We start from the raw sequence: 26,063 nt of genomic DNA, 5'->3' as shown, positions 1-26,063 counted from the left end.
TGAGGGTGCGTGCCGCCAGACACTCCTGCATGGGGCAGGCCCCTGCTCTGAGAGGGGTTTACGCTCACTGCCTGCCCCACAGCGGGGATGATTCCCTCGCGCTTGGAGTCCGGTCAGGGGCAGGGCCTCTGCTGCTCAGCCTGCCCTGGGGAGGAGTGGCAGGGTGCAGCCCTGTGTCCGTCTCCCCACTGCCCCCGGAAGTGGCTGCTTTGCGGGATGCCTGAGATGCCGGGATTAATTCCCCAGCCATGGTGTGTGGTTCGGGCGAGCATTCCAGTGGCTCGCCGTCCCCCAGCTGGGGGGACGCATGGGCACCGGCCTGGCCCAGCATCGCCACCTTTTATGGTGAAGCCGAGCGTGGAATCCAGGCCCGGGGTGACTTCATCCAACCTGGGCTGAGCCCTCGCCCTGGAGGGCCAGGCCCTGTGCATGCATGCCCCAGGGGCTGCGTGGGCCGGCTCTGCTGAGGAGCATCCTCTGCCAGTGTTGACTTCCTCCCGGGCTGACCCTAACCCTTGACCTGCTGTGCTGAGTCCCACCCAGAGGCAGCCATATTTCTGAAACCCCCAGCCCAGCCGCCAGCATGCCCAGCTTCTCAAAGGACACCAGCTCTCTCAGCCCGTAAGGGGGAACCAACTGCAGGAGCAGTTCCCGGCCACCCGCCCCCAGGGAAGCCACGTGAGATCCAGCCAACTTGTTTCACAAGTGAGTACAACTTCTACTCACTCCTGAGCCATGCAGGACTCGACCTGGTGACATCTGGGCAAAACAGCCCGAGCCGGCTGCTCCTCCATGTGAACAGAACTGGGCCTAACGAGGGGGGGCATCTTCTTAAAGCCCCCCTCCCCCGGCCAAGCCACTCCCCCCAGGTGCAGAGTGCAGGCTGTGGCCTGCCTGAGCTGTTTTTCCAGTGGATTAAGAGCTGAGCCGATATGGAAAAGTCTCGGAGCCACCGGCCTTGATTTATCATCCCAAGAAAGAAAAATCCCCAGCCTTGCCCTGGCTGCTGTTTATTATTTTTCCAATGCTCCTAAGGAAAACCTCCAGGCTTTGCCACAGGTGGGAGGCTGTGGACACACAGTTCAGGCCAGCTGAGCCTGCGGGGGCGCTGGGTGATTTATCGTCTCCTTCACCCCATCTCTGCTGGGCGACCTCTCCCAGCCCATGTCTCCGGCATGGGCCGCTCAGCTGTGTAACCCCACAGGTCGCATCACTGGCCAGCAGCGGGCCCTGATTAACACTTAGAGGCACCTGCCCTGGTTGATGAAGGTGGAGTGGTGGGTTCTGGCTGCCAAAGGGGCAAAAGCCCCTTGAATCAGGGCCTGTTAAGGGACTGCAGCCCTAGCCCCAAAGCCAGGTCACACCTGAGCTGGGAAAGGCCCCATTCCCTGCCCCTTAGAGCCAGCCACTCTCCCTGCCCAGCGGCTGGCTGGAGCCGCTGCCCTGATCTCCTTTCTAACCCACCCCGGGGCTGGATCAGAACCAGTGCTGGTGCCTGGACTGCCCCTCTAGTTTCGTTCCCAGTCCACCCCCTTGCTCTGGGCGAAAGCAGAGTCTGTTCCACCAGGGGCTAGGAGGAGTCAGCTGGGCCGTGCCACCCTGAAAGCAGAGCCATGATAAGGAGCATGAGCTTGGGCCCAGCCATCACGCTGCACCCGGGGCGCTGGCAGTTAACAGAACCCTGCCTGGCTCCTGCCCTGCGGGTGGAGGGACGCTGAGCCCATGCGGCAGGGAGCACAGCTCTGAAAGCCGGGGCCCTGTGGGGGTGGGAGGAGCAGGTGCCTTGCCAGGAAGGCAGAGAAGCAAAGGGCAGGCAGGGCTGCAGCCCTAGAGCTAAGGTGATTGCCCAGCTGGTGCTGCGGGAAGGGAGCGACCAGCCCGCCCCAGTGGGGTTGGGCCTATGGGGAAGCCAGCTGCCTCCTTGATCCCCAGCCAGCAATGGGAGAATGGGGGGCACAGTGACTCCTGCCCCATGTACCATGGAATGGGGCCCTCCACCATAATGTCTGTGACAGGTCCTGGGTGGGTGGTTAGCGTGGTGGGGGGGCAGGGACTCCTGGGTTCTATCACCAGCTCTGGGAGGGGCGTGAAGTTGAGTGGTTACAGCAGCTAGGGGGCAGGGCTGGAAGTCAGGGTCCCAATCCTGACTCTGCCATGAGGTGCTGTGCAGCTAAGTCCCTTCCCCCTGTGGTGCCTCAGTTTCCCCACTCTGTCCAATGATGCTCCTGGCCAGGAGGCTGCCCCAGCCTGGACCCCTGTGCGCCCCTCCAGCTGAGCATCGTGGAGTGACATTGAACATGCTCATGTGGCCAACGCCCTCCCTGCTGCAGCCAGTTCCTGGCCCTGCTACGCCGCCGCCTAAAGGAAAACCCAGCCATGATTTATCCCCAGGGAGTCGGGCTGCCCTTGGCGCAGCCCCCGGCATTCCTCGCATTGCTCTCGCCTTTCCCCACATGCTGCTCTCGTTAGCCCGGCCGGCTGGGGGGGGCGCTGCGCTGGCGGGCGTCTGGCCCCTCAGATCTCCCTGCTAAAAATAACCCCCTGGGACGGGCCAGGAGATAACACCTGAGCCGCCTCCGTTCCCAGAGCCCAGCGGTGGGCAGAGGCAGCTGGTGTGTCTGGCTGCCAGAAGCCCCCCCCCAGCCCCTTTGCCTCTGCAGCTAGTTCCCAGCCCCCCCCCCATGCTGGCAGCAGGGCTGGCTCAGGCAGGCCTCAAAGGCTGAGACCTGGCTCCTCGAAGATATTTAGGTGCCTAGCTCCCAGAATCAGGTGCCTAAATACCTTTGAGGTTCTGGCCCCACATGGCCACTGAGTGCCCGGGTTGGGGGGTGTTACTGAACAGCTCGGGGGCTGGGGCTGGCCTTGCTCTGGAAAGGTCCCCCTCCCCTTGCCCACAGAGTATTTACTTCTTGGTACAAGCACCCACATGGGAGTTAAATATCTTTGGCTCCCAGGTGGGAAGAGCTGAATTCTGCTTGTGGTGCTGTACAAGGTGAGGCCTGCGGATGTGCCTGTATCTAGTAGCAGTGAGTTCCACAGGCTTTTGGGCCAGCCACTGGGAACGTTGTGTCTCCCTGGAGGGGAAGTCTAGTCAAAGTATCACAGAATCATGGAATATCAGGGTTGGAAGGGACCTCAGGAGGTCATCTAGTCCAACCCCCTGCTCAAAGCAGGACCAATCCCCAACTAAATCATCCCAGCCAGGGCTTTGTCAAGCCTGACCTTAAATCTGACCTTAAAACCTTAAAGTACAATCCCCACATTACATAACAGAGCCTCACCCACCAGGGCTTCCTTCCCCGCCTCAACTAGCCTGTGTCTAGTATTTCAGGGGTTCAAAATGCTTTATTGTTAATGGCATCCCTAGACGCTGGTGGGTGACAGCATCACCATTTGACAGAGGGGCAAGCACGGGCCACCTTTCCCTACGCAGTCGGGGGAAGGCCGGGCTCTGAAAACCAGAGCCCTGCGAAAGATTGAGGAGGAAAGTCCCAGACTAGGAAACACTAGACCTCCACTTCCCTTTGGTGCTCGGAAGAGAACCCAGGCGTCCTGACTCCCACTCCTCCAACAACTAGCCCTCACTCCCTCCTAGAGCGAGGAAGAGAACCCAGGTGTCTGGACCACCCCCTTGGAAGGCTAGCCCATTCCCCTCCCTCTGGGGTGTTTCCACTCCTGCCATCTCCCCTCCAGCCTGGCCGGGCCTGGCTTCACCGCCCTGCTCGCCACTGGCACGGCCAGCGGAGGAAGGAGTGGAAGGAATGCGCTCGCCCGGCCGCAGGCCCAGACGGCGCCGAGCCCTCTCCTGTCAGCGCCGGCCCTGATTTATCCCCGGGGCCTGTGACGCTGCGTGCAATCCCCCTGCCTCGGCCCGGCGCAGGGAGACGTTCCATACACGGCAGGACTAAGCCGGGAACCAGACGGCTGCTCTTCCCCTCCGCCCCCAAATTCTTCTTCCTCCTTTGCTGACCTTTCCCTCGGCATTCCCGGAACGCCAGCACAAGTGGAAGCAGCTGAGCGCCATCCCGGGGGGCTCCTACCTGCCCTACAGCAGTGGCATGATGGGAGATTCCCCACGGCACTGACCTACCCCGAGCCACCAGCTCACACTGGGCTCTGTGGTAGATCTCACGCTAAGCAGCATCCAGCCAGAGCTGTACTTGGAGGGTAGACCATCAAGCTGCCACCCAAGGCGCACAGAGGCCTGCGACTGCTGGTTAAGGGGGAACTTGTGGTAGAAACCTCTAGGATTTACCTAGGGCCCAGCCCACGGCTCAGGGGTGCGGGGAAGCAGAGACCAGCTGAGCACACATGCTCATTAAAGGCTCCAGAACCTTCGTGCAGAGTTGGTGTCTGGCCAAAATCCTAGCTCCTCATTCCGCTACAGACCCATAATCGCCTGCAGCGTCGCTCTGCCCCAGACCTGGGCGAGTGACCCAGACAGACCTTTGGGTTTAATGACACCTCCCTTGTTTGACTACTTGGGTCAAACAAGAATCCTAGAAACAAAGAGCTGGATGGGACCTCGAGAAGTCCAGCCCCCGGCACTGAGGCAGGACTGTGTAAACCTAGACCATCCCTGACAGCTGTCCATCCAGCCTGTTCTTGAAATCCTCCAATGCCGGGGATCCTGCAGCCTCCGGAGCTTCGCGGAGTGTTAGAAAGGTAACCGAAATCTCCCTTGATAGGAGCAGGAACTTTAGCTCCGGAGTAGGCATCCAAGCTGCTGTCTAACGGCTGTGGGAACCCCAAGGGGTAATGGGGTGCGAGGGCCAAGGCTGGGGCAGAGGATGGCAAAGGAAATCGGGCTGAGGCAGGAAGGGTTAAAGGCTGTGGCATCTGGGAGCCCACTTGCTGAGTCCCATGCAGGCCGCAGTGTAGGGGATGGGGCAGGTGACATAAGGGGGATTTTCTCTCTGGTTCATCCCCAGGCTGTGCTGGTGGGAGGCAGGAAGCTGGGGAGACAGAAGCATGGATGATGCAGATGGGAAAGCCCTCTAGCCCCTGCTCCCCAAGGCTGGGCTGGCTCCCGAGTTTATGGAAGAAGCATCCGAGTAGAACAGGGCACGGGCTCCTCCCGAAGCGCACAGCTCTGGGGAGGTGACCTGCCCTCCACCTGGTCTAGCAGGGGCCGAGTCTGTGCCACACGCAGCGAGCTGTTGGTTCCAGGGAGCAGCCAGCACTAGGCAGGCTCTGGCCACAAGCCGCCCAGAGCAGCCTTCTTCTAGCTTGGGAGCAGAGGCCATATAGTGGCCTGTCCTGAAAAATAGGCCCCTTCTGACCACCGGTTACCCCAACGCCCCACGGGCTGCCTGGATGCGGAGAGCTAAATCGGGCACCCCCACCTCCTAGGGCCAAAGGGGTTTGGGTGCATAGCAGGGGCTGCTGCCCATCTCTTCCTCGCCTCTTTATCTAGCCCAGGGAGCTGAGGGCCTGATCCTGCCAGCACCCTGCAGGGGAACCGCACTGACTTCTACGGGACTGGGGCAGAGGCCTTCCAGGGCCTGCCCCGAATCAGGGAGAGACAGGGGAGAAGGCAAAGTGCTCATGGGAGGAATTCTGGCTGGGGGAGGGTGAAGTGAACCTGATGCCCTGCACTGCCTCCTCTGGGCCCACAACTGGAGGGTTGTCTGTGGCAACTGCCCCCTGAGCTGCATTGCGGGAAAGGGGGAAGTTCGAGCCAGCTGCGCATTGCTGCCTCGCAGAGCTGGGAGAGGGAAACCTGCCTGACCTCCAGCGTGGAACCAAATCAAGCCCAGTAAATCCCGGCTCCATCCCATCCACCAGGGCCAGGAGTCCCCCCTTTCCGGCCGTCTCGCCAGACAGACACAGGCCTGGGCAGCCCGTCCGGCCAGGCGTACTTATGCTCTACTAATAGTCTGTTACCAGCCGGCTCAACGTGTTACCCTAGCCCACCCCTGCCGCGACCCTATAATTTATGTACAATCCCCCTTCCATCTCCCCCCGCTCTCCCCCAAAGGTATTTGCACAGCAGATCTGGGTGTAATCAAGTCCAGGAATTTCCATTCAAGTATCCTGGGCTTTCTTTTTTTTTTTCCCCAAGATTTTCGGTTAACTCTTTCAGACGGGGAGAGGAGGACGAGGATTTAACCCCATCCCAGCTCCCCAAACTCCACCGATCTAACGTCGCCTTCAGTCAAACAACCCGGGGCCAGGGTGACGTGAGCGGGCGCAATGTACCACCTTGGAGTGCAGTTCGTGGCTAGCCAGCTCGGCCGTGAGCATCCTACCGTCCAGAGTCAAAGACTCTACCCCGACTGCAAAAGAGAGACCGGATCGAATGCAGGGTCAAGACACCAACGCCAGAGACTCCGCTGGGAATGAGTCTCCTTCCAGCCCCCCTGAACCCGCCCTGCATTTGGCCCAGCATGGAATGTTTCAAGGGTTACGAAGAGTTAACGCCTGCCCTGCCAACCCCCCAGGCCATCCCAAGGAGGATATAAATTAGAGATGAGCCACCTTCCTTTCAGAAGCCAACCCGGCTTAATTGGGGAAGGATGGATTCATCCCAGCTCCTCTGCAGCATCTCGTTCATCCTCCTGGTCAGACCCGCTGTCTCCCAGCCACTGGAAGACAAGAGGCCCACGCTGATGGAAGAGCAGGAGCCGGGTACCAGCATCAGGGATCTGCTCTGGGCACTCCTAGGTATGAGACACTTTCAGTGCTATTCCCAGGCAGGGCAGTGCCAGGGTGGCGGGGGCACGTTCCCGTTTTGTACGGTTATTTCCCCAACCCCAGCGATTTCTGGGCTAAGGGTAACCGACCTCAAGCTTTATCCTCACGAGTGCCTGGGAGGCAGGGCAGTGCTATGATCCCCCTTGCACACGCGAGGAAACTGAGGCACGGGAAGGCTAAGGTCACACAGGGAATCTGTGGTGGAGCCCGGAATTGCACCTGGATCTTAGTGAGCTAGTGCCCGAACGACGGAGTGCGCTCTCTACGCTCACAGGGTAGAGCGGACAGCAGACGGATGAATTTTCCAGCTGGCAGGGAGAAGAGTTCAGTTCAGTCCTCGGGGCCACTCAATCCTCGCTAACAGGCTAGCCAGTGGCATGGCAGGGGAGGGTATATGTACATAAAATTACTGGATTAGAGCGGGCGATTCTGCTCTCTAACCCCAGCCGTCGGACCGGCAGACCGAGAGCAGAGCAGCAGAAAGACATGCGCACACTAGATGTGCAGTATCGGCTGGTAGAGACGAGGGAAATTACCGTTATAAATCTAGGCGGCTGCATGCTCTAGGCACTCAGATACTGCAAGGGCTGAGCATGGAATAAATGTCTGGGTAGATCTGTGTGGGTGGGGGGGGTTAAACCCATCCCTCAGTTCACTGTCAATGGCATCACTCAATTAGCTGTACAAAGTCCATCGATCCTCATGCTTCAGGGCTTGAGGTGAGCAACAACAGAGGGGTCAGGAAGGTACTGCTTCCCCCTCCACGCCCCCAGTCCAATTATTAAACAACCAGCCATTGTGGATTTAGTCTCTTCCTCTGAAGCATCTAGCACAGGTCATGGCTGGAGTCAAGAGGCCAAACGGGATGGGCCATTGCCCAGATTGGATGCAGCAGGGCTACAGGACGATAGGACCCACTGGTGTGAACAAACGAGGGGGGATATGGGACCCTCTAGTTTAGTCTGATACAGCACAGAGGGGATATTGAGCTAGTAGCGTGGATACAACACATCCTGTCTTCCCCTCCTAACAATACAAAACCTCTGACTTCTCCAGCTGTGTCCGCCGCAGGATCGCTGCGTGCAGGATCGGAGTAGCCTCCTGTAGAATCACTGGGATCCCCAATGGTTTGAGTCGCTTAAAACTTGACAGTGCAAAAAGCTCAACATCGCTTCCCACTTTTAAACAATCCCATTGACGGGGCGTCTGCCAGCCTCTCTAGCCCCAGAGCCGGCCGTCCCGAAAGCCATCCGAGGTCACCCTTGCTCCTGCACCCCGGGACTCTCCTTGTCCCTTCACGGTGGCTATTCAGCTACGCCCTGTCACGCAGGAGCCTTCGCCTCTCAGTCCCTGCAGCCACTGGATTGCTGCTGCTTTCCTCTGAGCTCCCTGCAAAGCGTCTCCATCTCCCTGGTGCCGAGTTTGTCCTTGGTTGAGAAGCACAATGGCAGACGGGATTCTCCCCTCTTTGCCCAGTGGTGGCGGATCACAACAGGGGCAGTCTGGGCCATAAAGGGGCACCCCCTTCCCTGCTCAAGGAGGTGGTGGGTGGGATTCCGGGCCTGGGCTGTGCCTTCAGCACCCTTCCCCAGTTGGGCGTGATCTCTGTCTCTCTCTGTTTCAGAGACGCACATGCCAAAGGGACCTTCCCTGCATGTCCCGGACAACCCTAGAAACCTGCTGCCCTACGCCTCCCCCAAGCCGGCCAAGCGCCGTCAGAAACGCTTGTGGGAGCAGCCAGAGGAGCAGGAGTGCCGGCTGCGGAGCTTGCTGCTGCGCGTCAAGGACCTGGGCCTGGGCTATGACTCCGAGGAGACCATCCTGTTCAAGTATTGCAGCGGGAGCTGCCCCAAGGCCCGCACCAACCACGATCTGACGCTCTCCGTGCTGCTCCAGAAGAGTGAGATCCCGGCCCTGGGCGAGAAGATCGTTGGCGACCCCTGCTGCCGGCCAACATACTATGAGGACGTGGCCTTCCTGGACAACAGCCACCAGTGGCATGAGGTGGAGAAACTCTCTGCTTCTGCCTGCTCCTGCGTGGGCTGATATTGCTGACGGGAGGGTGCGTCAGCAGGGTGGGCGTAGCGCCGATGTTAAAGCAGTCAGTATTTCTTCCTCCCACACCCTTGAACCCGTAGCCTGAGAGAAGCCCAAACTCCATGCCACAGATCCCACAGGACGGGGGCCGGGACTTTTGCCCCTTGAAGGGCTCCCTCTAGGGGTGGGAGAAGGGAATGCTATCACAACAACAATGGCGTTCACTTCACACCATCCCCTCCTTCCAACCCCATCCTGTTTCTTTGCATTACTGAGATGCTAGCTTGTTTGCTAAAGCCTGGAACTTCAAAGGCATTTAGGCTCCTAACTTCCACTGAAAACAATGGGAGTTAGGAGCCTAAATACCTTGGAAGCTCTGAGCCCGAGATCCTGCCTGGAGGAGGTGTGCATGGCTCATCTACACACAGGTGCAGGGGGAGAGCTGGACGATAAGAGATATTTATGGATTCCTAAGTTATTTATTTATTTGGTTTCTTCCACTAAGGGCAGGGTGGGCTAGGGATCTCGTTCCCGCTGCCTCCCTACCTGAGCTTCTTAGAGTCCCTTTTTAATTTATTTGCTTCTTTCTGCTAGTAGAGAGTCGGGGATTGTGTTTGGTTGCTCGTTTTCAGGCATGTCTTGGGAACGGCTGAAATGTACACAGTGGTTTCAAACTAATAAAAGCGGTGAAACTGATCAAAAGACGTGTGGCTATTTTGTGGGACAGATGGGAAAGGATTACTTCCTTCGAGCTAGCCCAGGGTCGTCCCTTAGGCAGACCACAATGCGGCCCTGTTTGCAGCTGGCCTTTAGGAATTACTGGAACAAAAATGATTAATAATAACTTTGAAAAAAGGTAGGTTAGAATAAATTATTTTTAATGAGGGAAATTCACCAAAATTCACCAGAGCCAGCGGTTCTCTTTAAAAACCAACAAAAGCAGCACACTTCTGTCTGAATTCTATTTACCTGCTGTTGTTAAAGTCACCCCATGCCCCGTCACAAAGATCACAGGGGAGATGTTTCTATTTTAGATTTTACTTGTTGGGTTTAACACGGCCTATGCAATCAAGCCAGCTTCCCTTGCCCCGTGGGTAGCCAATACGGTGCATTAAATCATTTGTTAATGGCACTGCTGATGACGCCGTAGGTACCTGGCTGGTTGTCGAGGGTACACACATCCGCAGGCTCCTCCATGGCTGCGTGTTGACGGAGAAGTCCCCTGGCTTAGTCTTGGCTACAAACCTCCACGGAGTGAAAGCGTCAACCAGAGCAACTGAAAACAGTCAGCTCTGCTCCAGCCCGGAGAGGGGAGGAAGGCTGGTTTCCAATCCCACAGCTCCGCTCGTGGCTCTAGCTTGGGGCTGGTGGCACTGGCAGGTTCCGGCAGATGACAGAAATCCTCCTCTCTCGCGGGATCTTCTGGCCATCAAAAAAGGACTCCTCGTCTTTGAGGATCTCGTGGGTGAACTCGTAGCGAGCCGGGCCTCTATGAAAGGAGGGGAGAGAGGAAGTCTGGCTCAGCCCAAGAGCCACTGGCCTCTATGACTCTAACATATGACTAGGGAGACCCAGCTTCAATTCCATGCACTGCCACAGACCCCCTGTGAGACCACAGGCAAGTCACTTAGTCTTTGTGCCTCAGTTTCCACAGCAGTACACTGGGTATAAAAGCCCTGCTCTGTTCCACAGGGGGTTGTGAGGATAAATACAGTCCTCAGATACTATGGGGATGGGCCAAAAATGGGCCTTAGGTAGAACCTCTAAGCGTGAGTCCAGTGTCCACGGCACATTCAGTCCTCGGCCTCTGCGCTGAGACTGAAATCAGGATGCCCAGTCTCCAGTCCCAGCTGCCACTAAGGGAGGCATTGAGGCCTAGTGGGTAGAGACTGGGAGTCAGGAGACGTAGGTTCTGTTTCTGGCTCTGCCACTGGCCTGCGGGGTGACCTTGGGTACGTCACTTTTCTGCTCTGTGCCTCAGTTTCCCCATCTGTAAAACAGGGATAATTATACTGACCTCCTTGGTAAAGCCCTCTGAGATGTGCTGCTGGTAAGTGCTATTCAGGACCTAGGGATTATTAACGTTCCTCCCTCCCCCACCCCCCCGAAACTAACTCCTCTCAGAAATCACCTCCTCTGGCACCTCTCACAAAGTTGACAGCAGAGACAAAGCGCCGTCATGTCTAGGGCTCGCCACATCCCCACCTGATGGGCCACGTTACCTGAGGATGTACAGTGAACGGCGCGGCAGCAACAGGTCCATCCAGTCCTCTGGGTTCTGTTCGCTGACCAGCCGCATCACACTGGAGGACAGCAAGGACAGCCCCGCAATCGTGCAGCCGCAAAACTAATGCGAGGAAGAAATGTAACGATAAAAGCCAGTAATGCAGCCAGGCATTTCTATCCCATTGTTCGTCCTAGCCCTTTGGAACCCAGCATGGAGGTCTCCCACCCAGCGGTCGCGACCACCTCTGGGGTGGCACGCTGCAGCTGCTTACCAGCGCACAGCAACACATGGCAATTTTAGAACAGGGAGTGAAGAATCACATATCCAAAATGAAACTGCAGGGAAATTTAGGAAGAGCCAACTATTGACCTAAATTGGAATTAGGCCAGGATGTGGGGATACCCCCTCGCATTGAAAAAAAAACCCTGGGATCATCACTGCTAAAGTAGTCCTGCCTTTGTTTTTATTCTTCACCCAAAAGAGCAACCCAGGATATCATGCTGGCACCACGCTGGGGCACTAGCTCAGAGAAGAGAGTGCCTGCCCCCCAGCCCGCTGAGCCACCCACCCCGATCCCTACAGAATAAAGGTTTTGCTTCCCAGCGCTGACTTGACCGTACGCAGCTTAGGATGAGCAATGAAGCCCGAGGTGCTCTGGCTGAAGGATAAAACCAAATGTCTCCGTTCTCTCTATCCCCACCCAGCCCCTTCGATCCTCCAGCCTCAGCTCCCTCCAACCAGATCGCATTTGAGCCCTGCAGCTTCACCTTGACACTGTCTATGTGAGGTTTGATGTAGCCGCTTTTATCCAGGTCGAGGACGTGGACTAGCGAGAGCGGAGACATTCCTGGCGGGAAGGCCGTACCCCGGACCCGCTGCAAGATTTCCTGGCTCTCCTCGCTCCACTGGGCTATCTCTGTTTCCCGGAAGCCATGAATGGCCTGGATGAGAGAACGCCATGGTAATGAATTGGAGCGTCTCCGCTTTGTCCTGTGCCCAGGTAAGCCCAACCCCCGACTGACACAGGGATGCTCCTCTGGGCGATGATTCCTGGTGCCCATCTTTATCCAAGACACCCCACGCCGCACCTGGGGCCAATCTGAGCCGTACCAGCCCACTCCTGCATTGGCTCCCATGACCTCCCTGCAGCACCCCCCATCCCTATGGTAGGGAATTCGCTCTGTTCCCCACTTCCCCTATGCCCAGCGAGCCAATGTCCACCCTTCACATGCCCAGCCCTTCAGGACACCTCAATAACTGGGTGGCCGGCTGCTAGCCGGCCACTCGCCTGTAAGGCCCACCAGCTGCCTGCGCCCATCCCCCAAAACACCCTCCCCCCAGAGGAGCCCAGGGCACGGAGAAGCCATTCCCACCCCATAACCAGCTTGCTTCCCTTTTTCCACCAGGAGCCTCCTCTCCCCTGCCCCCAAGAAGCACATGCTCAACTTAGACCCGCTAAGACCACAGAAGTCAAGGAGAACCCCCCAGATACCCAGGCTGAGCCCCCACAAAAGGGCAGCTCAGCCCCTGTCAGCTCCTATGGAGCCCCGCTTAGCCCCGATAACTGCAGCCCCCCAAGGTTCCCTGTTCAGAGCACACAGCGCTGCTCAGGCATCCAGAACCCAGCTTAGAACAATCAAGGGACACCCCAAAATCCGCTTCACCCCGCATCCCCCCAATAACACCCAAAGGCTCCTAACTCAGACCTGACACCTGCTAGCTCCCTCCGCCCCCCAGGGAGCCCAGCCCCCCATATTCCCTCCCCAACTCATCCCCCCCCGGGGAGTCCACTGCCAATACTGAGCTCACTTCACAACTTGCCCCCTCCCCAAACACTCAGCTCCTCCCAGCTGCCCTCCTGCAGCTCAGCTACCTGCCCACCACAGACCTGCCCAGTTCTCCCCATTGCCAGCCCCCCAGGCTGCCCCGCCCCCCAGCCAAGCGCCCCGCCCCCTCCCGCGGCTGCCCCGCCCCCCCAGCCAAGCGCCCCGCCCCCTCCCGCGGCTGCCCCGCCCCCCCCAGCCAAGCGCCCCGCCCCCTCCCGCGGCTGCCCCGCCCCCCCAGCCAAGCGCCCCGCCCCCTCCCGCGGCTGCCCCGCCCCCCCAGCCAAGCGCCCCGCCCCCTCCCGCGGCTGCCCCGCCCCCCCAGCCAAGCGCCGCCCCGGGCCCGGCTCACCCCGTCCCAGTGGTCGAACTGGTAGCGGCGGCGGCGCAGCTGCGGCTCCAGCTCGCGGCCCAGCGCCGCCTCCTCGGGGCCGCTGAGGAAGCCGGGCCGCACCCCCGCCTGGCCCCGCAGCCGCCGCGCCACGGCCGGGCCCGAGGCCCGCACCAGCGCCGGGGCCTCCCCGCACAGGGCCCGCCGGGGCCAGGCGGCCGCAGCGCGGCGCAGGGGGCCAGGCCCGGGCGGGGGCAGGCGGGCCGCGGCGCGGTGCATTGTGGGCGGGGCCTGGCGGAAGGAAGAAAAATGGGCGACGCCCGGGGCATTGTGGGAAGTAGGGGCCTGGCCCTCGCTCTCCGCCCCCCCCAGTGCATTGTGGGAAGGAGCGACATGGGCGTCCCCGACCCTCCCCCCGGTGCATTGTGGGAAAGAGCGACATGAGCGTCCCTGACCCTCTCCCTCGGTGCATTCTGGGAAAGAGCGACATGGGCGCCCCTGACCCTCTCCCCCGGTGCATTGTGGGAAAGAGCGACATGAGCGTCCCTGACCCTCTCCCCCGGTGCATTGTGGGAAGGATTAAGTGACTTGACAACTGCCCCAGTGTTTACCCACATTGGCCTGGCAAGGCTGGAGCTTGCTTTTGCCCTCACCCCTGCCACAGCCGGCTGGCCCACAGACCCCGTCACTGTCACCCCATTTTAAAAGACAAAAACATTACATTTAAATGTCTCTTTATTATAATAAATATAAAAGTAGCTAAGAACCCCCCTGCCCCCAGCACCAGGACACAGAATAGCAACACCCAGGGGAGGGGGAGTTTGCTAGCACCCAGCCTTGCGGGGGTTTCCGTGGAGAAAGGCACCGAGCAAGCAGCGTTTAACTGGCTTTTATAGAACAGCCCAATATTTAAAACCACGACTGTCAAAAAGTAAAAATATCAGAGACCGCCAGGGAGGATAAAAAGCTTACAGGCAAAGAGCAGGGATTCCTCTCCGAAGAGAATTCCCAACTCATGAGCTAGTAGTGAGATCTCATCGACTGAGTCACCATCCACACAGGCTGCAGCTATGGAGGTCTGAGCAAGAAGTTAGCACTCATTAGGGCAGATTAGATCTTCCAAGGAGGGGGGAGAAACACCCCCCCACACACACACACAAATGTTACTAGTGGTGGTCAAAGATTGTGCAGCACTGGAGGAGCTGACCCTGTTCTTCCAGCAACGGAGGGACTGGGTGGGATCAGTGGTGTGAGGTCAACCCGAGTGTCTTTAAGCTCAAGTAGCACAGAGGTCAGGTTCTTCCAGGTAAATGCAGCAAGGGGCTAGAAGGAGCGGTCTAAGAAGTGGTCCAGAAGGTCACTGCTAACGGGCCAGAAGTCCTCGCTCTCTGTCTGGCAGGCTGTGTCTTTGTGGCTTTCCTTCTGGTCATTACTCTGCTGGCTGGACTGCACGGGGGGTGGGGGTCTGTGGGGAGATCAGGGTGAGAGATTCAGAATCATGTTCTACTAGGTCCCCGATTGCATTTTCTTTCCCTTACACATGGGGACATCGAGAAGGTCCCAAACCCAGTGCAGGAGTCACAGCAGCTGCTCTTAACGCCTGAATCCTACCGGTGGGTGTAGTTGCTAAAGAACTCCCCTCTCTACCCCCTCCCCCCCACACCCAACCTCCAGCTTCTCCCGGGTTCCCACCTCCACCAGCCATCTAAAATCCTCGGCGGCTGCTTCCCCAATCCTTGGCATAGGTCCCGGTCCTGGTTACTCTAGCATTTTGCAGCCAGCCTTTTGTGCATGTCCTTCCCCTTCCTCAACGAGTCCCTGTGCTGGGCCCTAAGGTGCCCTCATTGCCTGCTTTCCAGCCAACCTGTGTGCCGCTCATGACCCTCCAGGGCTGTTCTAAGTCCCCAGCCCCATAGCTGCAGCAGCCCGTGCTCTGTCGATGGTTAGATCAGTTGCAGTTGTATGGGAGGTAGCTCAGTCTGGCTGCAGGGATGCAGCTGGCCATAGCAGTTGGGATTTACTAGGTTATGCCTGGTCCACCTCACAGAGCACGGCCTTCCCCGTACCCGTTATCCGGGATGAGCTTCAGCACCCTGAGCAGCTCCGCCGTGCTGGGCGTGATGGGACTGGGGGCGAGGTGCCTGCTTCTGACCAGCACCACTGGGGTGTTGGCCTTCGGGTAGGGGGTGTAGGTGGGTTTGTTCCATTTCTTTGGCTGGGGGAGAATCTCCTGTTCCGCAGCTGAGGAGGAAGAGGAAGGGAGGTTAGGGCAGCCATGGGGCTAGGACTCAGACTGGCCGGGGAGGGGAGGGGGTGAAAAGGGAGGGCAGCAGACACACAGCGCTCACACGCAGGAGAGGAGATACAGCCAATGCTGGGTGCATGAGGGCCGTCGGTAGAGACTGCCTGGAGGAGGAGTCCAGACCCTCTGCACCAGCTCTGCTTCCAGTCGGGCGCCCTAGAGCTTCAGGGCATGGTCTGAGCCAGGGGCAAGCAGCAGGGTTCACACCTTCCGCATGCAATACAAGCAGTGCGCCCACCTGCAGTCCCTGCCCATGGCAAGGGAGCGGTGATGCTGGTAAACGGTGCAGAGATCCCACCACAGGGCCATACAGCCTCTCCCAGAGCCCCCTTGGGAGCCTGCAGAGCCTTTCCCAGCGGTGGTGGGAATCAGCATGCCTCGACGGGAAGCCTGTTTACTGGTCCGGCCCTGCTCACCTTGAGCGGCGAGTGGGGCCGATTGTCTCCGCCCGGGGTCTCTGCGTCCCAGCCCCGCCACTGTGCTCAGGAAGTGCTGCTTCAGGAGGAGGGCTCGTTCCTCCTCAAACTGCTTCCTCTAGCAGGAGAGGGGAAGAGGAGAAATAAGGCGCCAGGATGCCGGGTGAGGGAAGGTCCCCATGGACGGCTCCTTCCAACCCCCTCCCCCTCTCCCTACTTATCACACTCCCTACTCCAGCGACTTTTCAATGGGCTTCCCTGGGTAGTCCGGCGTGCCCGCCACCCGGCCCTCGCCCCGGCATCTCTCTGCACCAGCGACCCTTGGGCCTGCTGGTGGCTAAAGGGGCGGGGCCTTCTGAATGCCGTGGAGAACCAAAGATACAGGCCCCGCCCACGCACAAAATGACCCCCAGAGCCCGCAATCCAGAAGCCAACTCAGGGAGGAGGATGCTGTTCAGCGAGTGATCCCCACCCTTCGGCCCCTCCGGAGGAGACCCTGGGGTCCGGCCATGCAAGGCAGAGGAAGGCCTAGCTTGCCATCCCAATAGATGCACAGGACGTGGTCCCTAAAGAGTTAAACGTGAGCCCCCATGGCTTGGCATGGAAGAGGAAGCAGAGGCTAGCTACCTCATGCCCCAGGCGGATGGCAGCTTCTGTGAAGTTCTTGCGCTCCTCCTCGAAGGCTCGCTTCTGCTGCTGGAACGCCTCCTGCTCCTCCTGCAGCCGCTGCTGCTCCTCCAGGAAGTAGGAGCCCCTCAGGCTGGCCGGCAGCTCGCTGTTGGCAGCTGCAATCAGTTGCTCCTGGGAGGAGGATGGGGAGAGAAGCCAGGGGCCTGAAGAGGCAGCAATCCCCTGGAGGTGTGGCTTGTGGGGAATCAAACCCACCACCTTCAGGTCGCACAGCACCAGCCTCTGCTGCGGCAGGTGGGGGTGAGCTCGGAGTTGGAGCGAAACTACAAAGAGCCCAGACAAGCTGGGAAGCAGCTGCCCAAACGTGGTGGATTTGAAATCTGGGTTTTCTTGCTCCGGCCTGCGAGCCGGGGGCTCCGAAGGGACGCCGGCGCCGGCCATCAGCGCAGTCAGCAGACGGACAGCCCCCCCCCCGGAGTAAGGTGGGGTAAATTGTACAGCCCCGTCTTAGGGAGCAGCCTGTTTTGTCCTCTCTCCGGCTTTGGGCTGGTGTGTTAACACAGGCCATGGGACTTCCCTGAATTCGTTCCCGTGTGAACTAGAACCGAAATGTCCCATTGCCAGTGATGGAGAGTCACCCCCAGCCCTTGTTAAGTTGTGCCAGTGGTTAACGAATTGCCTTCATCGTTAAAATGTACGCCTTATTTCTAGTCTGAACTGATCTAGCTTCATCTTCCAGCCATTGGCTCGTTAGACCTTTGCCTGGTAGACTGACGAGCACGTGTAGGAACTTCCAGTCTGTGACCAAGCCGCCCCCTACCCCCGCTTTGTTAAGTCGCTCTCTGTAAGGCAGGTTTTCCAATTTCTTAATCCTTCTCCTGGCTCTTCTCTGACCTCTCTCCTGTTTACACCATCCTTCTGGAAGGGTGGGCACCAGATCCGGACACAGGATCCCAGCAGCAGGTGGGTGGGATGAGCTCCAGGGCCACGGGCGTTGAGCCGGATGGTTCGGCTGCTCAGCCGATGCCATGGGATGCGCCCATCTCTTGATTGTGGCTCCGGAACCTGGGTCCCACCTGCGGGGTATGTGGGCGGGGGAGGGCAGGGAGTTCCCCCTACAAGGGTGCTCACCTGGAAACATCGCTGCTGAAAGGCAATCAGCTGCTGGCTGTCCTCGATCTCCGCCTTCAGCTTCATGATCTCCTTGTCGTGGTCCGTCACGCTGATCACATGGTCCCCGCCCTCGGCCTCGCACCCCTGGGAGCCGGCGGCCACTGCTGGAAGGATGGAGCAAGGACAGCTGAGCTCCGGAAGGTGGAACTGGGGGGCGGGGGGGCTGTTTCTGGGCTCTCAGAGGGGAGCCAGGGTACGGCTGCTTGGGGGGAGATTCTTCCCCCTTCCCACAGTAGGGCTGATCGAACAGGCAGGGCAAGCCCCCCTTCTTGGCCCAGCGAGGAGGAGAGTGGAGTTGGGGGGGGGACCATTGGTGGAGACACCCTGAGGTGAATCCCCCTCGGCATAGGGACTGAGGGGTCTCTCTAGGGCAGGGACAGAGGAGAGGATGTGAGGAGGGGTGAAGGTCTAGGGCAGGATTTGGGGCGTGAACGGTTTGGGCTCCCTCTCCAAAGGGATTGGGGGGTTCCTCTGGGGCACGTTTGGGGAGGGCAGGGGGATGGGCGTGGGGAGACGGGGCCATGGGGTAACAGACACCCAGCCTGGCACCTCGTGAGGTCACTGCCCCGGGGGGGGGGGGGGGGGGCTGCCCCAGATGAGATCACAGCTGGGGGGCGGGGAGGGTCATACCCTGACTGCCCAGACTTTCCACGGGGCTCTTGAAGCTGCGCCATTGGTCCCGGATGCTGCATGTCAGCTGCCCCTGCGTCGCGTTGGACGAACGGGTCCCCTCCGGCGCCGGCTCCGGCTCCCCTTCGCCTCCCTGCACGGGGCAGCAGGGCAGGATGAGCAGCCAGGGAAGCAGCACCCCCCGCCAGCGGCCCCCGGAGGGCAGCGCTCACCTGGGCAGCCCCCAGCAGGCCCCCCGTGTCCTGGCGCAACTGGTCCAGCAGCCGCTTCAGCTCCGCGTTCTCCAGCATCAGCTCCTGCAGCTGCTTCTCCTGGGCCGCCAGCAGGGAGCGGAACATCGCCTCCTCCTTCCTGCCGGGGCGGGGAGCTACCCACTGAGCCCCCCAGCGTCCCCCGGAGCCCCACCCCAGCACCCGCCCACCCCCAGCGTGCCCCAGAGCCCCCCAGCCCAGCACCCAACCACCCTCAGAGCCCCACCCCAGCACCCACCCACCCACCCTCAGCGTCCACCAGCGCCCCACAGCACCCGCCCACCCCCAGCATTCCCCAGAGCCCTCCAGCCCCCACCCACCCTCAGCATCCCCCAGCCCAGCACCCGCCCACTCCGTCTGCCCCCCCAGTGATCCACTCACCAAGACACCCCCATGGTCCCACCAGCACCCCACCCCTGCCCAGCATCTCCCAAAGCCCCACCCCAGCACCCCCCGCCTCCCCAGTGACCCACGCACCGAGACACCCCGATGATCCCGCCAGTGCCCCCCCAGCCCCTCACCGTATCACCTGCCCAGCATTCACCCACCCCAACTGCTCCCAGTGACCCCCAGCATCCCCCACCCACCACCTCTGCCCCCCCAGCACCCACCCACCCCAGCACCTGCCCACCAAGACATCCCTACTGCTCCCATTCACCCAGACCTTCCCATCCTCCCCCACTGGCCCCATCTCCCCTCCACTGGCCTCCCTCAGCCAGAGCCCCCACAGGACCCTCTCCCCAGGGCCCCACCTTCCTATGGCCCATCATCCGGTCAGACCCCCCCACCCCCACAACTGCCTACACACCCATTATCCTCCCTGAGCCACCACCGAGGGGAACTCCCCCCCCGCCCCCCGCACAGCCTCCCCCCACCGCAGGGTTCAGACCCAGCCATGCGACCCCACCCACAGGCACATGCCAGCTGCCCTTGTCTGCCATGGCCAGGGGGCCGCCTCTGCCCAGCCCAGCGCCCAGAACTCCAGGTGCCCAGCACAGACAGGCCTCGTCTCTTACTTGCCGAGTGACTTCCCGGTTTTCCAGGTTGCCCTTCTGCCGTCCGCCCGGCCCAGGTTATTGAGAATCTCCATGGCTGGGGGGGAGCAAGGACTCTCAGAACAACAGCCTCTAACGAGCTAACCCCCCCACCGCTCTAACCACGAGGCCCCTCCCTGAGCCAGGGACATAACCCAGGCGTCCTGACTCCCAGCCCCTTGCTCTAACCACTGGGCCCCACTCACTTGACAGTGCTAGGGATAGAACCCAGGAGTCCTGGCCCTGTAACGTCCCCTTCTCTAGCTACTGTACAGCGCGACCTCCCCTGAACTTTAGCTTTGTGCTGAAATCTTGTGCCTCTACCAGAAAGATCCACAGAGCCCTCCATGGGGACCACTCACCCACCATTGAAATGCAGCCGCCTCTGGGGCAGAGCAGGGCAGCTGTTTACCCGCCACAGAGAACGCAGCAAGTGGAGAAGCCTGAATCTGATGGGAACTGCAGCAGGGAGCGGGTATGTAGGGAGGCAGAAGGTAGATCCACAGCGGTCACCCCCACCCACCCCGGCACTCCTCACTCACTCACCCGCGCGCCTGTCCCTCTTGTCCGTCAGCTGCTGGCTCATCTTCTCCTTCAGCCGGCTCAGCTCCTGCTCCTTCCTCCTCAACTCGTGGCGGTGTTGTGCCCCACGGCTGGCGAGGGTGGCCAGGAGCTTCACCACCTGCTGGGTACCCCAAGGCTGCCCCCTCCCGTCACTATAACCTCTGCCCCGAGGGGCACAAGAACCAGCCCAATGCGTGGCTTGGCTCAACCGTAGATGGGCCCCCCCACTCAGTCATCTACACCGAGGATCTCAGCACCGCGCTTCCTTCTGGATCACGGATGGCTGCTGGCCAGTGCTTCAGCCATGCCCCTGGGTGGGTGGGTGTTGGGGGTGTCCTTGGGTAGGCAGGGGTGCTGGGTGGGCAGCCAGTGCAGGGGGTAGCGCTCCAAGGCATGCAAGGGGGTGATGCACCCGCCCCTTTGTCCTCAATGGCTTTGCCCCGCTCGAACCCAGCCTCCGATCAGGGTCACTGAAGTGCCTTCAGGACCCTCCAGCAGCACAATGGCTTGTTGTGGATCACTAGCCTGTGGAACTCCCTGCCACAGGAAGCCGTTGAGGCCGAGAACTCAGCCAGATTCCAAGCGGGATACGGATACCAACCGCCAGAGTTGTAAGAGTTAATGCCCAGAGCCAGTGTCCATTAGGGGTCAGGATGGGACTCCATGCGGGGAGCAGATGATCCCTAACTGCATCTGTGACGTTTCTACCCCCCACCACCCACCCGCCCGAAGCCTTTGGGGCTGACTCTGTCAGAAATGGGAGTCAGGTCCAATCCAGTGTGACAGTTCCTATGCACCCCTTCCACCGGGGTCTGGCACGTCGCTGTGGGATGGGGCAGCCGGGTGGGAAGATCCCCCCGTCCCGCGCCCCCTCACCTCGTCCTTCTCTCCTTTCAGCAAGGCCAGTAGCTCTTTGTTCTTGCTCTGCAGCTGCCGCTCCTTGCTCTGCACAGCCGCGATCTCTCTCTCGCAGGCCTCCACTTGCGCCTGGCGTGGGAAAAGAGACGGTGGACGCAGGGCTGGCAGCTCCCGCAGGCACCACTCCCGGGAGACTGTCAGAAGTTAGCAAGCCCGCCGGGGCCCTGTCCGATCCCCCAGAGGGGCAGGAGGCAGGGGAGCCACCTCCGTAAGCGCCCTGGGGCAGCATCTAGCTCGCCTCGCAGGGCGGAATCCGTCTGGGCACAGCGCTCGGAGTATCACCGATTCTAACAGCGAGGCGTCCTCCCCTTCCCTTGGGAAACGATCCCTTAGCTCAGCTGGGACCATCTCCCTCCCCCCAACCCCTCAAGTTCCCCCTTCGTTCAGCTTCAAGTCTTTGCCCCACTCCGACACGCTCCTCTCCTGCCAGCCGTCAGCCTGTGGAACTCTCCGCCACAGGAAAGTAGAGTGGCTGGATAGCATCCTGACCCACAGCGATGCAAGCTAAGAGAGGGGTGGCCCAACCGCAATGCTCAGGACACACGGCGACGACCACCGCAGAGGGGGTCCCACTGCCACCAAAAACCTGCACCGGGCTGTTGGTGGGTGATTGCCCAAGGCAATTTGTGCCCTCAGCTGAACCCTCTGGTGTCTGCCGCTGCCGGAGAAAGGGCACAAGACTCGGCTCGTCTCCTTCGTCCAGGGCACTCCGAGCCCGATGGGCCCTTTCTCCGAGCCGGTGCAAACCACAGCCCCTCCCCCGGCTCCCCAGCACCCACCTTGAGCTTGCTCTGCCGGTCCCTCAGATAGCCCAGCTCACCGGCTCGCCTCAGCTCCTCGGCCTCCATGGCGCCCAGCTTGGCCGAGGCCTCCCGGTAGAGCCGCAGCAGGGCGTAGGTGCCGTTCACCAGGGCCCGGAGGTCAAAGCCTCCCTCCACATAGAGCGGGGCCAGCCCCAGCACCCTCACCTCCTGCAGGGGCAGATGGGCCAGACCGGGGGACTGGAGGTCATGGCAGGTCAGGGTTTGGATCCCAATTAGCCCCGCCCTTCCCCACTCATGACCCGCCTCCCCAATTAGCCCCACCCACTCCTGCTCAGCCCCATCCCCTGCCATGTCCCCAATTAGCTCCCTCATGCCCCCACCACCTCCCCGATTACCCCAAGTCCTGTCCAGTTGCACCCCGTTTGCTCCGCCCCCTGCCCAGTTGTAGCTCCTCCCCATTAGCTCCACCCCTCTCCCCCACCTTCTGTCCCCTTAGCTCCAGCCCCTGGCCAATTTGACTTGACCCAGCTCCCCACGCTGCGGGTCCCCAGAGATCTGTACCAAGAAGGGTTGGATTTCAGGGCCCAGCCGGCTGCAGCCTGGCTGTTGGCAGGGGAATCCCCCTGGGGCTGGAGAGGTGTCTTTTCTTTGTCCCGGGAAATTCACGATGAGCATGGGATCCCTCCATGGAACCAGCGAGGAGGGTTAACGGGGCCCACCACAGTCAGGGCGGGAACCAGCCCGTTGCCCTGGGCATATTAACCCCTCCCTGCCTGGCACCCGGGACGCCACCTGCCTCGTTGAGGTACGAGATGCAGTGATCAATGTTGGTGCTCCAGCAGAAGGCCCCGCTCAGCTCACTGGCCCCCTCCAGCAGCTCCAGGGGGCCATCGGGGTCGGTCAGGCTGGTCGCCACCAGTGAAGAGATGCCTGGCTCGGGGATGTACTTGGCCATTACACCCCTGGTCTCTGCAGTGGGGAAAAGAGACTGTGAAATCTGGGCACCAGCAGGGCAGACCAGGGTGAAGGAGCTAGCCCAAGAGGTCAGAGTCAGTCAGGGACATAGCTGGGAATAGAACCCAGGAGTCCTGGCTTCCAGCCCCACCCCCACTCTAATCATTACACCCTACACTCCTCCCAGAGCTGGAAATAGAACCCAGGAGTCCTATAGATCCAGGAGTCCTGGCTGCCAGCCCTGCACTGGATCACACTGTTTAGACAAGCAGAGATAACCACGCAAGAACCCCACTCTAATCACTGCCCCACGCTGCGCCACAGGGCTTGGCTCTCAGATATGGAACCAGGTGCTCCTACCTAACCACTCCCTGCTCTGAGTCAGGGCCAGGAACTAACCAGATCCCTGCGGGCACCTGACCCTACATCTGCCAAAATGTTTGGCCCAAGTTCCCAAGGGTGCGGGGTGCAGTGGTTAGAGAAGGGGCGCTGGAAGCAAGGACTCCTGGGTTCTATTCCAGCTCTGGGAAGAGAGTGGGGTCTAGAGGGAGAGGGACAGGTGGGTCAGGACTCCTGGGTTCTATTCCTGTCTTGGGATGAGGTGGGGTTCAGGGTCTAATGAGGAAGGGAAGAGGGTTAGAGAAGCAGGTTTGGGAGTCAGGACCCCGGAATTCTGTTCCCAGCTCTAACTTGGAGCCTGGGTCCCATCCTGTCCCCCCCCTTTGTGCCTCAGTTTCCCTTTCCAGTAAAGAAGGGGCAACACCAACTTACCAGCTTCACAGAGGGGAGGGGCCCACGAGGCTTCAAAGCACTTTAATGTGAGAAAACGCACCCCAGGGTCCTTAGCCCAAAAGCCAGATCGTGGCCCTGGCAGTTACCTGGCGATGGCTTGGCCTCCTGTGCCGAGGGGCACCCCGAGTTCTCCAGAGCTCCCCGCTGCAGACAAATGGGAACTGAGAGGAAACGGGGAGAAGCTCAAAAATCTTCCCAGATTGGTAGGAAAAATGGGAGCTCAGGCTCCCGCACCCCTCGACCTCCCTACCCACTGGTGATGCCCCCACAGGGCTCCTGGCCCTCCAGGAGCTCAGAGCCCAGGGGCTCCTGCTGCCGCAGTACAACCTGAGAGCTGGCCCCCCTGAACGCAGCCCGCGCACGCAGACCCTCACAATCCAGACCCCAACCCACCACCTCCAGCCCCATCCCCCCACAATCCAGACCTCAACCCAGCACTTCCAACCCACCTCCAGCCCAAGTCCCCCCGGCGCCCCACCATCCAGACCCCAACCCCAGCCCCCTCAATCCCAGCCCCCCATAATCCTGACCCCAACCCAGCACCTCCAGCCCAATTCTCCTCAGTCCCCCACCATCCAGACCCCAGACCCCACAATCCCAGCCCCCGCCTCCAGCCCCACCACCCTCAATCCCCTCCCCACACAATCCAGACCTCCCGTCAATCCCAGCCACCCAACTCCAGCTCAATTCTCCCAGCCCCCCACAATCCAGACACCAACCCCCCACCTCCATCCCAGCCCCCCACAATCCAAGCCCCGCAAATCCCCAACCTCCAGCCCCAACTGCCCACTCCATTAGCCAAACCCAGCAATCCCCCCACACCCAGCATCTTCCAAATATCCACCCCCAACCCCACCCCACCCCACCCAACCCAACCCAACCCAACCCCACCCCCTCTGGCCCCAGCCCAGCTGATCTCACTGTCGGAACAGCAAACAAAAGCCACCTCCCTGCCCCAGGGAACCTTTCAAACAGCCCGCCTCCCAGCGCCTCTCCCATTGGCCATTCTGCCCCACTCTGTGGCTTTCCATTGGGTGAGAAGGCAGCAGGGCTAGCCAATGGCATTGCTTAGGAGGGAGAGGCGTGGCTAGGGAGATGGGCATGCTGGGAACTGTAGTTCTTTGTGGCTGTGTAAGCCCACATGGAGGGAGGCTGGTGGATGGGGCTTGAGGGGGTTTGAAGGGTCTCTAGGTACAGAGGGGGGCTGTGGGGGAGATATAAAGCGTTCTAGAGGGATGCAGATACCGAGTTATATGGGGCAGATGTTGTGGCTATAAGGGATAGATAAGGGTGTGTATCTAGAGAGACAGGTTTCAGAGTAACAGCCGTGTTAGTCTGTATTCGCAAAAAGAAAAGGAGGACTTACGGCACCTTAGAGACTAACCAATTTATTTGAGCATGAGCTTTCGTGAGCTACAGCTCACTTCATCCGATGAAGTGAGCTGTAGCTCATGAAAGCTCACGCTCAAATAAATTGGTTAGTCTCTAAGGTGCCACAAGTACTCCTTTTCTTTTATCTAGAGAGAGGAGCAGGTGAAGAATGGACGGGGTGCATAGATGGAAATACAGGGTGTATGGGGGGCCGTAGGACTGGATATGGGGATACAGAGCTGGAAAGACACAGATTTTTTCTCCTTCTTGTGTGCAAAGCAGCAGCCTGGTTCTCGTTCTCTGCACCCACAGGTTGTGCAGAGTCTCTGCGAGCCACTTGAATGGGAGCTGGGCCCTGATGGGGGCAGCGCTGCCCCTGCTGGGCACTCAGGGGCCAGGGAGCTCCAGCTCTGGCCCCGCTGGGCACTCAGGGGCCCGGTGCTGCAGGAGGCGGGGGGCTCTGGCCCCGGCCCCGCTGGGCACTCAGGGGCCCGGTGCTGCAGGAGGCGGGGGGCTCTGGCCCCGGCCCCGCTGGGCACTCAGGGGCCCGGTGCTGCAGGAGGCGGGGGGCTCTGGCCCCGGCCCCGCTGGGCACTCAGGGGCCCGGTGCTGCAGGAGGCGGGGGGCTCTGGCCCCGCTGGGGCAGTGGCTCAGCACGAGGGGCTCTGCCGAGGGGGCCTGGGGGCTCCCTCGCAGTCAGTGCTGATCCCAGTGCCCTAGGATGGTGCTGGGGGCGCTGTGCTACATCCTAGAGGTAAAACTCAGGCCCAGCCCCCCTGTGGTCACAAAAGATCCCATTAAATCTGCACCGGAGTCCACACCAACCCCCCCCTTTACGCAACGTCCAGCTGCCCTCCCTAGAATCCACTCTGCAGTCAGCCCGCAACGGGCTTGTCTTCACCGCCTGGTCTAGACGACCACGCAGCAGGAGAGCCGCTTGCTTCCCTCTCACCCCTCCTCCCGGGCCAATGACCCATTGCTCCACGTCAGACATTCCCTGCGCTTTACCCGAGCTAGCTTTAAAAGGCTCAGGCCGCCCCTGCCCACCTCTCCCCAGGGGCAGAGCACGACACAGGCCAATGCATTACATCACCCAAGAGCGATCGTGTACCTGCCCTGCCCCACCCGAAAGGTGGCCACATTTCAGTCC

General features: G+C 60.3%; 3 protein-coding genes across 5 annotated transcripts; 1 reads left to right on the top strand and 2 right to left on the bottom strand.

Moving 5' to 3' along the window:
• Positions 1-120: 120 nt before the first annotated feature.
• Positions 121-9,457, top strand: PSPN (persephin). Its single transcript, XM_007066339.4, has 2 exons — positions 121-6,666; positions 8,321-9,457. The coding sequence occupies exons 1-2, from the start codon at positions 6,519-6,521 to the stop codon at positions 8,740-8,742; spliced, it is 570 nt and encodes a 189-aa protein (XP_007066401.2). The 5' UTR covers positions 121-6,518; the 3' UTR covers positions 8,743-9,457.
• A 136-nt stretch (positions 9,458-9,593) lies between these two features.
• On the bottom strand, positions 9,594-13,408 carry ALKBH7 (alkB homolog 7). The gene is made up of 4 exons (XM_037888117.2): positions 13,136-13,408; positions 11,728-11,901; positions 10,956-11,080; positions 9,594-10,222 (listed from the first exon to the last, which is right to left on the bottom strand). The coding sequence occupies exons 1-4, from the start codon at positions 13,391-13,393 to the stop codon at positions 10,087-10,089; spliced, it is 693 nt and encodes a 230-aa protein (XP_037744045.1). The 5' UTR covers positions 13,394-13,408; the 3' UTR covers positions 9,594-10,086.
• A 605-nt stretch (positions 13,409-14,013) lies between these two features.
• Positions 14,014-24,866, bottom strand: LOC119564785 (afadin- and alpha-actinin-binding protein). Of its 3 annotated transcripts, none has more exons than XM_043532940.1 (14): positions 24,464-24,866; positions 23,629-23,703; positions 22,593-22,765; positions 21,812-22,003; positions 20,991-21,101; positions 20,097-20,250; positions 19,533-19,608; positions 18,478-18,616; positions 18,266-18,398; positions 17,594-17,739; positions 16,460-16,633; positions 15,833-15,950; positions 15,181-15,355; positions 14,014-14,579 (listed from the first exon to the last, which is right to left on the bottom strand). In XM_043532940.1, exons 3-14 carry the CDS (start codon positions 22,749-22,751, stop codon positions 14,438-14,440), a joined length of 1,719 nt encoding a protein of 572 aa, XP_043388875.1. In that variant the 5' UTR covers positions 22,752-22,765; positions 23,629-23,703; positions 24,464-24,866; the 3' UTR covers positions 14,014-14,437. The 3 variants fall into 3 exon arrangements, with proteins under 3 accessions (XP_043388875.1, XP_043388874.1, XP_037743612.2); XM_043532939.1 differs by lacking the exon at positions 24,464-24,866 and adding an exon at positions 24,313-24,341 and having other exon boundaries at positions 20,097-20,235; XM_037887684.2 differs by lacking the exon at positions 24,464-24,866 and adding an exon at positions 24,313-24,341 and having other exon boundaries at positions 20,097-20,232.
• Between the last annotated feature and the right edge of the window lie 1,197 nt (positions 24,867-26,063).

The sequence above is a fragment of the Chelonia mydas genome, chromosome 20 (genome assembly GCF_015237465.2).
Source record: "Chelonia mydas isolate rCheMyd1 chromosome 20, rCheMyd1.pri.v2, whole genome shotgun sequence".
NCBI lineage: Eukaryota > Metazoa > Chordata > Testudines > Cheloniidae > Chelonia > Chelonia mydas.
This window is presented reverse-complemented; position numbering and strand designations above follow the sequence as displayed.